Source organism: Zonotrichia leucophrys, chromosome 18 (assembly GCF_028769735.1).
Source record: "Zonotrichia leucophrys gambelii isolate GWCS_2022_RI chromosome 18, RI_Zleu_2.0, whole genome shotgun sequence".
NCBI classification, from domain to species: Eukaryota; Metazoa; Chordata; class Aves; order Passeriformes; family Passerellidae; genus Zonotrichia; species Zonotrichia leucophrys.
The window spans coordinates 1,026,446-1,039,655 of record NC_088187.1 but is presented as its reverse complement, the minus strand read 5'-3'; the positions used below and the strand labels follow the sequence as shown (position 1 = coordinate 1,039,655).

The 13,210-nt window shown below is 54.1% G+C and overlaps 2 protein-coding genes across 3 annotated transcripts in view; one reads left to right on the top strand and one right to left on the bottom strand.

The window, feature by feature from the left end:
* Positions 1 to 4,603, top strand: part of STX8 (syntaxin 8) — a 75,165-nt gene extending 70,562 nt beyond the window's left edge. For both annotated transcript variants that reach the window (XM_064728848.1, XM_064728849.1), the window contains one exon: positions 3,336 to 4,603. Coding sequence is in view for 1 of the 2 variants with exons in the window: in XM_064728849.1 (XP_064584919.1) it covers positions 3,336 to 3,403 (68 nt within the window). In the remaining variant the exon portion in view is untranslated. The remainder of the gene's footprint in view (positions 1 to 3,335) is intronic.
* Positions 4,604 to 7,144: 2,541 nt separating this feature from the next.
* Positions 7,145 to 13,210, bottom strand: part of NTN1 (netrin 1) — a 79,297-nt gene continuing 73,231 nt past the window's right edge. The window contains exon 6 of the mRNA XM_064728837.1: positions 7,145 to 11,232. Coding sequence (XP_064584907.1) covers positions 10,904 to 11,232 — 329 coding nt within the window. The 3' untranslated portion in view covers positions 7,145 to 10,903. The remainder of the gene's footprint in view (positions 11,233 to 13,210) is intronic.

The window sequence follows — 13,210 nt, the reverse complement described above, 5'->3', positions numbered from 1 at the left end:
AAAACAACAATTATGTGTTTAAAGTTACTGCTCATGTCCCTTATAAAAGAAGACTTACTCATAAACTTCTGGATAGACAGTTCTGTGGGAATATAACTTCCTTGGCCTGAACCAAGCTGCCTTTTCCAGATGATGGAATGCTATACAGGCTCTTTAAAGTCTGACCATGCTATTTATTATTATTATTTTATCATCTATAAAAGACACCAGTGTTGAACCTGGGAGTGACACTACACTCAAATCATCAGGAAAGACAGGGAATACCCCAAGGAGAGCTGCTGTTCCCGGAAATATTCACTGACAGGTGCTGGGGATGCTCAGGGCTTGGTGCAGGGCTGCAACTCCTCTCTGCAGGCTCAGGACCAGGGCATTGTCAGTTTTGGGGTGGGATTTGCCAGATGCAAGTTGGGCATTGCTGAAATGGGCTTGGATGCAGCCCTGCAGCTGCTGAAGTCAGGGCACAGGAGCTGGCCCCACACACATGCACATGCCTTAGAATTCTTTTAATGGGCTGAAATCAGCATTTACTTCAGGACCCAACCTTCACATGGTTGTGTTTGCTGTCTGAATATCTCCCGTGAGGGAATATCAGCAGTGAGGGATCAGCACTGGGATCAGCAATGGGATCAGCAGTGAGGGATCAGCACTGGGATCAGCAATGGGCTCAGCAGTGGGGTCAGCACTGGGATCAGCACTGGGGTCGGCACTGGGGTCAGCGCTGGGATCAGCAGTGAGGGATCAGCAGTGGAATCAGAACTGGGATCAGCAATGGATCAGCAGTGGGATCAGCAGTGGGATCAGCACTGGGGTCGCAGTCAGCAATGGATCCCATCAGCAGGATCACTGGCCACGTCAGCAGTGGATCAGCAGTGGATCAGCACTGGGATCAGCACTGGGATCAGCAGTGGGATCAGCACTGGGATCAGCAGTGGATCAGCACTGGGATCAGCAATGGATCAGCAGCTGGAGCACTGCCCCAGAGCCTCTAACACAGGGATTTTCAGGAGCATGGCATTTATTGCAGCCTGCCTTGATTACTTGCTCAGTAATTGCACAGGGATTTCTGCTTCCCACCTTTCCCTGGGATGCAGTTGGGATTTGTATTCCTGGAATGTTTCCTGTTGCACGAGAGCCTTTCCTTTGTTCTCTTCTGACTCCTGTTGACTTTAAGAATGGTTTTGATTCCTGAGCCTCTCTTTGAGGGTTTCTTGTCAGGAGGAATATTTATATTTCATAGCATTTCAGCAAAAAAAAGGCAAAGCAGGCAGGAACCTCAGAATGCAGAATTCCTGTCAGATCCTATCCACAACTTCAGTGGGAAAAGCATGTGAAACACTCAGGTTTAAAACCTTCAGATCCTTCTAATCTGCTGCTCTGTAGTTCAGGGGGGAAATGTGTGCAGCAGCTGCTCTGTGTGGTGTGAGGGGAGCTTGGGGATGTGTGTGTGCTGGGACAGCCCTGTGTCCCTGGAGCTGTGTGCTGGGGACAGCCCTGTGCTCCTGTCCTGGTGTCCCTGTGTCCCTCAGCTGGGACAAGGACAGCACTTGACCTTTTTGGCTTCAGATTTTTGAATTCCAGTCTTTTCCCAGGGGTTGAACAAGGTTTGTTTCACTTTGCTGTCCCCTCTCTCAGTGTGTGCCTTGCAGTTCCCTCCCTCTGCACTGCCCATCAGCAATCCTTTATCAGCCTTCCTGCTGGGGATAATTTGGGGTTTATGTGCAGTTTTTCTTGGGACTTGTCAAAGAATAATTACACCCCATTAACTCCCCTCTGTATCATTAGTAATTCACACCTAGGGAGTATTTTCCAAGCAGCTGATCTCGGTTGTCTCTTAATTGCTGCAGTCCATAAACTCTGTTACACTGAAACTGTGTGAAGGATTTGCACCCTCTAAAACTTCTCCCTCCAGTGCAAAACATAACAGAGAATGGGAATGTGGCAGCTTTATCAGATCTTACTTCTTCCCTATTTAGGCAACTTATTTGCTTCTGGCTCTGTGGAAAACTCTAAAATGTATGTTAAGGTGTAAAAACATTGAGACTGAAAGGGTGAGGAAGTTGTGGCTGCTCAGCCTGGAGAGGAGAAGGCCCCAGGGAGAGCTCAGAGCCCTTTGCAGGGCCTGAAGGGTCTCCAGGAGAGTTGGAGAGAGATTGGGGACAAGGGATGGAGGGACAGGACACGGGGAATGGCTCCCACTGCCAGAGGACAGGCATGGATGGGATCACAAATGGTTTCAGCTGAGCATAAGAGAAAAAAATCCTGCTGGTGGCAACTCTTATTTCCCTGGAAAAAAAAAAATCCTGGCCCCCTGGCAGAGGAATAGTTTCGGCATAGAAAACATGACACTATTTACAAAAAGCAGTGTCTAATATCCTTTTCCAGTGTGGAAGGACGAGTTTATTTCAATACATCCTTTTTTAATTGCCATGAGCTGGACTTGTAAATACTGTGAGTGGTTGAGTAATAGTCCTCAGTGAGCAGAGAGAGGAAGGGACAGGTTTTCCACTCTTGGAAGCCTCTGCATTCCCTCAGCTCGGGCAGGGAGACTGCACACAGCAGATACTGAACACCAATGAAAGCCTCCTAATTAAAAGATCATTGAAGCCCAGGGGATGCCCATGGGGGTGATGGCAGTGCCCAGCACAGGGATCCAGCTGGGTGAGGAGTTTGTTTATTGGGGGTGGTTTGGGAGGTGGATCCAGGGTGTTCTCACTCAAACATTTCTTCCTTTCCTCTAAAAATGGGAGAGAAAGAGGAGAGTTAAGGGGAGAAATGGGGAATTAAGGAGAGGGGAGGGATCCCATTTTGTACAATCTCATTTGTCATTGACCTCAGCTAGGTTCAGTGGGTTTGGGGCAGGATGGGGCATACAGAGGTGGGGCAGGGCACTGTGGGGTTCTCTCAGGGCTGGGTGATCCCTGTTCCCCAGGTCAGGTCCATGCCTGACAGCCCAGCCCTGAACAGAGTTCTGTCTGAAAGCAGGAGTACTTTGTGTTGGAAACAATTTCCTGCTGCAGTGTGGATTTCCTCCTGGATAATCCTTTGCCCCAGTGGGATGGTACAGAGGGATTCCTGCAAAGCTCAGCTGGCCTGGCTGTGAGTTAAACACATCCCTTGGTGTTTCTGTGGCAGATGTGCAGGGAGGAAGGTACCCCACAGCCCTGCTGGGAAATTCTGATTTGTGGGGTCAGGAAGGGAAGGAACCCCTCTGCCATTGTGGGATTTGGGTCTAGGTCTGTGCTCAGGTCACCAGTGCAGGCCTGTGGGGGTGAGCAGGGGGAGGAGGAGGAATTGAATCACACACAGAAATGCTGAGCCTTGCTGTGTCCCTGCAGGGATGCTGGTGGTGATCGTGCTGCTGCTCATCGCCATCGCCGTGGTCGCGCTCTGGCCCACGGGGTAACCCCGACCCTGCTGGGGCAGCTGCTCCAGGGGAGCCCCAGGGCTCAGGCAGGGACCTGCTGAGGGCAGGGATGAGCTCCATCCATCGCTGGGAACAAACTCCACAGCTGGGAATGACCCCACTGAGCAAACTGAACCATCTCCACAGCTGGGACTGACCCCACTGCAGGAGCCTGGACAAACCCACAGCTGGGAATGACCCCACTACAGCAGCCTGGACAAACCCACAGCTGGGAATGACCCCACTGCAGCAGCCTGAGGCAGCCCCGCTCTCCTTGGCCAAGGAGCTCAGTGAGATCTGCAAGATTTCAGTGGGAAAGGATTTCATCCCATCAGGATTTCAATCCAACAGGATTTCATCGCACTAACAGGATTTCATCCCACTCTTCCCACCTTCCCCTGGCTCTCAGGCAGCTGCAGCTGTGGGATGGACCCACCTCTCCTGCACCTGGGCCCAGCTGGTGCTGCTGCCCTGCCCATCTCCTGAGCTCAGACATGCCAGAGGCTCCAAACACCAAAATGCTCTGGGATCCCTCCTGCAGAGGGAAATGCTCCATTCAGGGAATGTCCTGGGGAGTGGCTGCCTCTGGATTCCCCCAGGATGGGAAGGGACAGCCCTGCAGGAGCCCCTGGGCTGCACAGAACCATGGGGACTGGGTCAGTGCTCAGCCTGGGGGAGGCTTGCTGGGGTATTGATCCCCAGGGATGGTCATTGGTGGGGTATTGATCCCCAGGGATGGTCATTGGTGGGTTATTGATCTCCAGGGATGGTTATTGGTGGGTTATTGATCCCCAGGGATGGTCATTGGTGGGTTATTGATCTCCAGGGACGGTTATGGGTGCGTTATTGATCTCCAGGGATGGAGTTACTGATCTCAGATGGGAACTGAACAGCAGCAGGACTCAGCCCAGCCTGTGAGAGTGAGAGCTCTGCCCGTGTGTGCTCCCCAGAGGCTCTGCCAGCCTGGCCCTGGGAGATGCACCACAATTAACGTCCTCACTGAGCTCTGGCTCTTCCTTTGACAGCTTCTCACACCCTTCTACAGCTGAGAGGAAGGATTACCTGTTTCAAAACTAATGAAAAAGAAGTATTAAATGTTTGCTTCTGGCCAAGAGAATAATTATTTTGTTACACATGTCAGTTTGATTTCAGGATTAATAGAGCAAGCAATAAATACTGATTAAAGCTGATCCATTTCTATACAGTTTCTCTGCCTGGGGTTTTATTGTTTCCTCCTATCTTGTGTTGTCTGTGAATGATTTATCCAACGCTGCCATGTCCTAAGAGCTGGTCTGGAGAAGGAAATAAGCAATTTCTGTCAGACTTTGTGTGTATTATGGCAGATCTGCCACTCTTGCAAGGGCTGGCCCTCATCTGGGATCCCAGGGATCCAGAGCTTCTCTTCTTCATCTGTCACAGGTGGTGCCATGTCCTGCAGCTGTGGGAGCTGTCCGCTGGATCCAGAGAGGTTTCCCTGTCTTTGTGCTCCCAGGGAGGGACAGGAGAGAGGAGCCTGGGGGAGAGAAAGGCCCATAGGTGCAGCTTCAGCCAGGGCTCTGTGCCCATCCTCAACCCTCAGAGCTGGAGGCTGGAGCTCCTCTGGGGCTGTCTGTGTGCTCTGCTGGAGAAACCCTTGGAGCCTTCCCAAGTGCAGCCCAGGCTGTGCCTGCTCAGCTTTCTTGGAGGGATGTTTCACCTCGGGGCTGTCAGTGACTGCAGGGGCAGGCAGGGCTGGTTTGATGTGCTCTGGTTTTCCAGAGGACAGGCAGGGGTTTCATGAGTTATTGCTGAGGTCAGATTAGCAATGGAGCTTTGGGCAGGGCTGCTCCAGCTGGAAGCAAGGAAAGGTTTTGGAGAGGAGTTCCAAATCCCTGCATTCCTACAGCTCTGTGGACACTGGGAATGCTCCTGGAGCTGTTCCTCAGCAGCAGCCTCCAGACCTGGAGCAGGATTTCAGTGCCAGCTCTGGAGCAGCCCCGTGGACCTTCAGTGACAGCCAGAGAGCAACGTGGGCTTTGTTCAGAGGAGACCATGGGCCTGGGATGCTAATTAAAGCTGCCACTTCTGGGCTGCTAATTAAAACTGTCACTTCTGGGCTGCTAATTAAAACTGCCTCTTCTGGAGGGAATTAGGGCTTTGTTTGAGTTCCCAGGACACACAGGATGGATGTGGAACTCACCCTGGTCAGTGTTCCACAGCACTTTGTTCTGACCCAGGCTTTCAAAGCTTTTCTGACCCACTGGGTCCTCCAGCACATTTTTCTGTGAGATCCAGGGAAGTGTGGAAACAGCAGGAGCTGCTCACTGTGCTGGCCACAAAAGGGTTCTCAGCCTTGCCCTTTAGGTAGCATTTAACGTGTCATGTGGGTGAGGAATTTGATTAAAAAGCAGTGGGTTTGGCAGCACTCTGCTGTGTGCAGGGAAGCTTTTCTGTCTCCCTGCCCCACTAAAGAAAAAGCAAAGTTAAAATACGACAGACACCAGGGTTTGGCTCCCAGCAGCAGTGGAGGAGCCAACCTGGAGTGGCTTCCCAGGCAAAGATCTTCCTGGAATGTGCCCAGAGACATCCCAGCCTTGGCCTTCCCTGCCACCTCCTCATCTCTCTCCTGGAGTGCTCAGGGGTTCAGCAGCTTCCAGACCAACAATCCCAGTGCTGGGGGCAGCTCTGGTGTGTGCCCCAGGCACCTGGATGTTCCAATGCCCTGGGAGAGATCCCCACCTCCTGCAGGGATCATCCTGGAATGCTGCTGGGCATTTTCCTCTTCCCTGGATCCTGGGCTGAGCTGGGTGTGTGGATGGCTCCTGTCCCACTCTGCCTGCTGGGACCAGGCTGGGAAAACCACTCCAGGTCCAGCCCTCCGTGGGAAAGGCCTCATCCCCCCCTTTCCAGAGGCACCGTGTCACCTCTGCACAAGTGGCCACCTGCAGTCTGGGAGCCCATTTGCCCCTGGGAGCAGAGGGCTGGCACTTGTGACCCGTTTGTCTCTGCAATAGAGATCTGACATTTCCACCTCTGTCGCAGTTTTGGGTTCATAAATTCCCGGCCCTGATGAAGGCTCAGGTCAGCTGGGCTGACCCCAGCACTTGGCAGCACCTTTTGCCTGGAGTTTTGTCCCTGGAAGGGTTTTGGCCTCAGTTCCCCCCACCTCCAGCTCTCTGTGCTGTCAGTGCCACCAGCCCTTACCTTGCACCAGTGCTGGCCCCGCTGATCCTGGATGGGGCTGGGGGAGCTGAGGGAGCCCTGAGCCCTGCAGGGTGGGCAGGAGGGGCCAGCAGTGCTCTGCAGCCCCTGGATGGGACAGAAATGGGGCCAGAGCGGGGCTGGCAGCTGTCCTGACTGCAGACTTTGGCTGTCCTGACTCCAGGCTTTGGCTGTTCTGACTGCAGACTTTGGCTGTCCCCACCTGTCCCCAGCTCCAGGCAGGGTCCCAGAGGTTTTGGCTCTGTCCCTCTGCAGGGCACAGCTGAGCCCACAGGGGCTGCTGGGGACCCCCTGCCATGCACCCACGGTGACCCCGCTGTCCCCAAGGCCAGTGGCCCCAGCCTGGGGGTGCTGGGCAGGGACAGGGCAGGGACTGCCAGTCCAAAACAGCTGTGCCACCTCAGGCCTGCCTGGGGACACTGACAGAGCCAGGGATGGAGGGGACACCATCATTTCCCTGCCTGCGTCCTTGTTCCACAGACTCACTGAACCATAGGGTGGGAAAAAGCAGAAATTCCTGAAGATTTTTACAGTTTACAAGAGTTTATTCAACTGGTTTCTGACTTTAGTTCTACGGAGGGGGTGCTGAACAGTTACAAGCTCCTTCAGGTCAATTACAGCCAATCTAACGAACGAACAAACAAAAGGGAAAAAAAAAGGAAAAAAAAGAAACAACTTGGAAAACAATAAGAAAATCCACAACTTCTTCACGTGTCATTAAATATATTCATATATAATAACCATAATATATTAGTATGCATTGTAAAGAAACATTGCCCAAAGCAGTCTGCCATGGTCATAACTAAACAACATTTACAGTTCAAGATATTAACAGAAATAATAAAAAAAAAACCACAAACAAAAACAAAACCAAAATAAAACAACCCCAAAAGGAACACAGGTTTGTGAGGGGGTGAGGCGGGGCGGGAGGGGCACGGACACACAGACAAACAGAAACGAGACCAAGCCACATCTGTGGGGTGCTACGGTCGGTGATGATTGTTTTGGCATTTCAGCTGCTCTCCAAAGCCTCCCTGAAGGCACCACAGCCCCTTCCCCACTGCCCCGGGGGTGCCACTCCTGTCCCCAGGGCGCTGGGTGGCCCTGGCTGGGTCCGGGCTGGTCAGAAGGGGATTGGTGCCCCAGAGCTGCCCCTGGCCAGGCAGGTGCTGAGGGGGCATCCTGTCCCTCTGGGGGAGCAGCAGAGGGGTCCCCCTGGAGGTGTCCTCATGGGGGTGTCCTCCATGGAGATGTCCTACTGAGGGTATCCTCATGGAGATGTCCTCATGGAGATGTCCCACTGAGGGTATCCTCATGGAGATGTCCTCCTGGGGGTGTCATCCTGGGGGTATCCTCCTGGGAGTGTCATCCTGGGGGTATCCTCCTGGGGGTGTCCTCATGGAGGTGTCCTCCTGGAGATGTCCTCATGGAGATGTCCTGAAGCAGGGGTGCTGCAGGAGGAGCTGCTCCTCTGGACCCCAAAATGGGGCTGCTGTGCCCTCCCAGCTGAGGCTTCTCCAGCTGCACCAGTTCCAGCAGGTCAGGATTACTGGAAGCACATGAAGGGCACTGGGACTGTGGATGGAGTGAGGTGTTGGTTTGCCTGGGCTGATGGAAAGCACAAAACTCCAGCAGGGATGGAGAGACAGGCCTGGAGGACAAGCCTGGGGGCTTCCCTCCTGTGCCAGCCTCCAGGCTGCTGTGCCAGCTCATTTCCCTCTGAGCCCCCAGGCTGTGACAGGGCTGTGGGGTCAGGCGCTGGGGGCCTTCCAGGAGCAGTGGGAGCAGGGAAGGGGCTGGAGGGTGTCCCTGGGGTTTGGGGTGTCCAGGCTGTGCTGGGAGGGTGCTGTGCTTGACAAGGGTGGAAACTGGGAGTGAGCCCTGGGTGTCCAGGTGTGCTATGGTCAGTTCCTGAGTCCCCAGGTCCCCTGGCCTTTCCTTCCTGCTCTCCACATGGAGAACTGGCTTTGGGTTGGATTCTGTTACCTTTAGGCACCGTTTGAGGTTTGGGGACATCCTGGCTGCCTGAGGATGTGCTGTCCCACCCTGGCAGCAGCTGATGGTGACTGCAGGAGAGCATCCAAGCCCTGTTTTGGGGCTTTAAGCCTCCATTTGGACACTTGAGGTCAGATTTTATCCCTCAGAACCTGGTGGCTTCACTTCCCTTGGCTGCAAAACCCTCAGCTCTCCTTGAGGTCTGAGATAAGGAAAACCAGGTCCAGTGTGGGAAAGGGGAGAAAACACACACTTGGTGGGGGGAGCTGCTTGATGTCCAGGGTGGGATTTTTCTCCCAATACCCAGATTAATTTTGGGGCCTTGTGGTGTCAGGGGAGGCTCAGCAGAGCTGGGTCCCTCTGGGTGGTGTTTCCAGCAGCCCCAGGAGCCTCCTCTTTGCACCTATTTACATGGCTGCCCTGCTTTATGGTGGTTTATGTCATTATATAAATATTGTCAATTGCTATAAAACAAGGCAAAACCACTGGAAAATGTCATAAAAGAGATGTTTCCAAGTTTCCTAAAAGGAAAAATAGCAGGGAGGTTTTGCTTTTCATAGCGACTAATGTTTGCCTCTCCTCCAGGTACGGTCCTGCCCTCCCTGCCTTCCTGCCCATCCATTCCCGCTCTGCCTGGAGGAGGTGGAATTGAAAATCCCCATTGCCCAGGGGCTGCTGTGCCAGGGGAGCAGCCTGGCATGGGGCAGCAGCCTGGCATGGGGATAGCAGCCTCACATGGGGCTCACAGCTCCCAATCCAGTCCTGCCCACAGGGTGCCCCAGGGGAGGATGCTCCAGTCTGAGATGAGGCAGTCTCCACTGGGCTCAGTGCATTAATGACTGGAAATTGGGAATTTTAAATTGGCTGGTTGTCCCCCCAGCAGAGGGAGGAGAGCTCCAGGTGGGTCACACCTGGCTCCTGGCTGAGACCCCTTCCCTGGGTGGGCTCTGCACTGGCCCCATGCCCATGGGGACAGTCCCTGGCACTCTCTGCTCCCCTCTTTGTCTCCAAGACCTTCACAGGGATGTCAGGGGCTGCAGCTCCAGAGGGAGCGAGGGCAGAGCTGCTCTGGGTTTGGGAGTGAAACCAGTGACCATCCAGGACCCTGGTGTCCCCTGCAGGGATTTGCTGCCAGCTGAGGGTTCCTGGTGTGCTGACAGCAGCAGAGGGGACTGAGCCCATGGAGGAGGTTCAGGGGTGGCCACAGTGGAGATTCAGGGACTGAGACTGGCAGGATCTTCAGGGCACTTTGTGGGAACTGGATGCCAACTCATTTTTTGTCAAGTCTGGGTGTTTCCTTGGGGATCCTGGTTATTGACTCCTTGTAAGTGGGTGGCTAGAGAAGGACAGGGCACCCTGTGGGCTCTCACTCCTTCAGTGTGTTGGGGCAGCATCCTCAGGGTGGGGGGCTGAGCACGGAGCCATTCCCAGAGTTATGCACAGCAGGAACTCACCCACCAGCAGTGTCCCCTCTTGGCTGTGCCTACAGTGGACCCAGAGCACCATCACAGCCCCAGGCACCCCAGGTGGTGGCCATGGCTGTGGGATTCCACAGCCCCCCAGGACCCCGTGGGCTGATCCTGGGGTCTGTCCTCAGCAAAAGTCTCGGTTTAGTTTCCTCTACAATAGCTCTCTCAGTCAGCCTAAGTTGCAAGTACGTGTTTTGGGGATGGGGAGTTAATTTCCAGCGGTGCTGTTGATTAGTTTCTTACGGGGTGGATGTGCCCATGCCGTGCTTTGGAGGCAGCAGATGTTGGCAGCTGGAAGGCAGTTTGGTGTCTCTGAGTTCTTCAGCAATGGGGCAGGAGGGAGCTGGGGGGCCCCAGGTGCTGCATGCCTGCACCCCAGTTGTGGGCTCTGTCTGTGTGTGCAGTCGAGTTTTCTTGGGTTCTGTTGGACCCTGTTGGGTTCTGTTGGGTGTTGATGGGTTTTGTTGAGCTCTGTTGAGTTCTGTTGGGTCCTGTTGGGCCCTGTTGGGTCCTGTTGAGTCCTGTTGGGTCCTTTGGGGTTCTGTTGGGTTTTGTTGGGTCCTGTTGGGTCTTGTTGGGTCCTGTTGGGTCCTGTTGGGTTCTGTTGAGTCCTGTTGGATTCTGCTTGGTCCTGTTGGGTTCTGTTGACTCCTGTTGGATTCTGTTTGGTCCTGTTGGGTTCTGTCCCCCCTGGAATATGAGGTGCAAGCCCAGCACCCCCAGCCGTGGTCGCTGTCCCCCGTCCCCCCAGCCCGCCCTGGCAGCCGGTCCCTGCCCGCCCCAGCTCTACACAAAGCAGCATGCACAGTCAGTCTCTCCCTCTCCTCCTCCTCCTTTAGGCTTTCTTACACTTCCCCTTCTTCTCCCGCTGCTGGAACTTCCGGAGCCGCCGGGCCCATGTGTCCCGCCACTGGATCACCAGGCTGGTTTTGTCCGCAATGATGCCGCTCTGGTCGGGAGAGTCCTCGTTGTTGCCCAGCAGCAAATACTTCTTCATGGGCTTGATTTTGGGGCACTTGCAGGCGATGTCCTTGGAGTGGATCCACAGGATCTGGTCGCCACGCCGGATGCGGTTGCTGCCCTGCTTGTAGACGGAGATGATGTTCACCGTGAACTTCCACCAGTCCGCATTCTTCTCTGCCTTCAGCACGTGGATCTGGACAGCTGGAGAAAAACAACACACAAGCAAGAGAGGAAAAGGTGTTACTGCTTGGGCTGGTGAGCAGACAATGAGCTTCAAGCCTTACCTAATGGGCTGTGTGAGGAGGAGGGATTTTGCAGCAGCCAGGGGATGTGGAGACCCCAAAATACTGTCCCCAGGCCACACGCCAAGAACAGGAGCAGCCACTGCTGCATCTGAGGGTCCAGCAGAGCTTCCAAGGGCACCACAGGCTTGGGAGATGCTCTCCAGCTCTGTACCTGGCAGAGTCACTGAAACATCTCTGCAAGCACGGATGGCAGCTCTGGACTCCACCTCTGGTGTCCTGGCAGAGCACTGGGAGACCTCCAGCTCCCACAGCCAGAGGGAGGTGGGAGAACAGCCCTGATCCCTGCACAAGGTGCTGGTGATGATCATGATGGTGATGGTGATGATGATGATGATGTTTTCCAAGCCCATGGCCGATGCTGTGTAACCTCCTCTGCAGCCATGGACTGAGGAAACCTCAGCCCTTGCTCTTTCCTGGGGCAGGGCTAAAAATCAGCTCCCAGGAAATGCCTTCCCCAGGCAGGGCCTGCCCAGCCCTCCTGGGTTGGTTTGCCAGCTGTGGGTGAGGATTCCCCAGCAGGAGGGACCCAGGGAAGCCCCAGGTGAGGGTGGTCTGGCTGGGAGAGCAGGCAGGGGCCAGGCCCTGCACAGGCTGGTGCAGCACCACCACAAAGAGCTTTTTTAGCCACTAAATCACTGTGCTTTTCCTTTTTCCCCACTGCTCCCTCCATGCCCTGGGAGCTGTAAACCCTGCCCACTCACCTGCCTATATCAGCTGCCCCAGTGGGACCAATCCTGTTTGTATAAATTAACAGAGGGAGAAGGAACTCCCAGAAACCTCAGGGAAACTATGCCCCTTGCCTTGTAACAGTCCAGTTTTCCCCCTGGATGGAGGAGCATCCCCCTGTCGCTGAAACCAAGTGATTCCAGGCTCTGGGAGGAAGCAGAGCTCTGCAGCCCAGCACAGCTTTTTGACACGTTGCAAAATATATGGGGTATTTTTTTCAGAGCGTGTCATGGAGGCCAGATGCTTTCATTAAAAAAAAAGGGAAAAGGGAAAAAAAGGAAAAAAAACAACCCTAAGCTCTGACCATGTATTTCCCTGTCTGGTGTGAAGGTAACAAAATGTGAAGAGTAGCCAATTTTTATTTTTTGGAAACAAATCTTTCCAAAAAAGCTTAAACCTTTGACCCGCCTGGGTCCACACTGACAAAATGGAGAAAATGAATGAAAAGGAACTGGAGAGAGGCGGTTACAGGAAACTCTGCTCTAAAACACACAGTCTGTATTTTTTTTTATGTCAAGGCCCCTCTCTCTTATTTTTTCCCTTTTTATTAATGAAGTGGAAGGAGTGAAAGCTTTGAGGAAGGCTTGGCTGGGGCAGGCACAGCTGCCTGCCCTGACAGCCGGATTTCTGCCCACAGCCTCACGTCCAGGACGCTCAGTTCCTCCTGAGCTCAGTTCCTCCTGAGGTCCAGGGGTGTTTGCCTGGCTGTTTCAGTGCTGAGCTGGGACCAGCATCTCCCAGGGGACACTGGACATGCAGAGAGGCAGAAATGGGCCAGGATGAATTTTTGAAGCACCTAAGCTGGGTTTAAAGGCTCCCTTTCCATGAAGGAGGTTTCAGTCCCATCCTGATTTGGAGCTCTGGCTCAGCTGTGCCTCCCAGTTCAAAGCTGGCTTTGGGGCTTGGGGCTGCCCTTCAGCTGCCCTCTCCTGGGACAGAGCTGGGCTTTGTGCTGAACTAACTGCTCTCCCCTGGCTGATGTTCCACTGAACCCCTGCTCAGGCCTGTCCCTGTCTCTGCATCCCTGGAAAAGCATCCCTGGAGAAACATCCCTGGAAAAACCCCTGGGGCAGCAGATGGAAGGTGATAGGGGGTGATTGTTCCTCCTGGGGATGGTTCTCCCCTTGCTGTGGTCCCCTGGGTGCAGG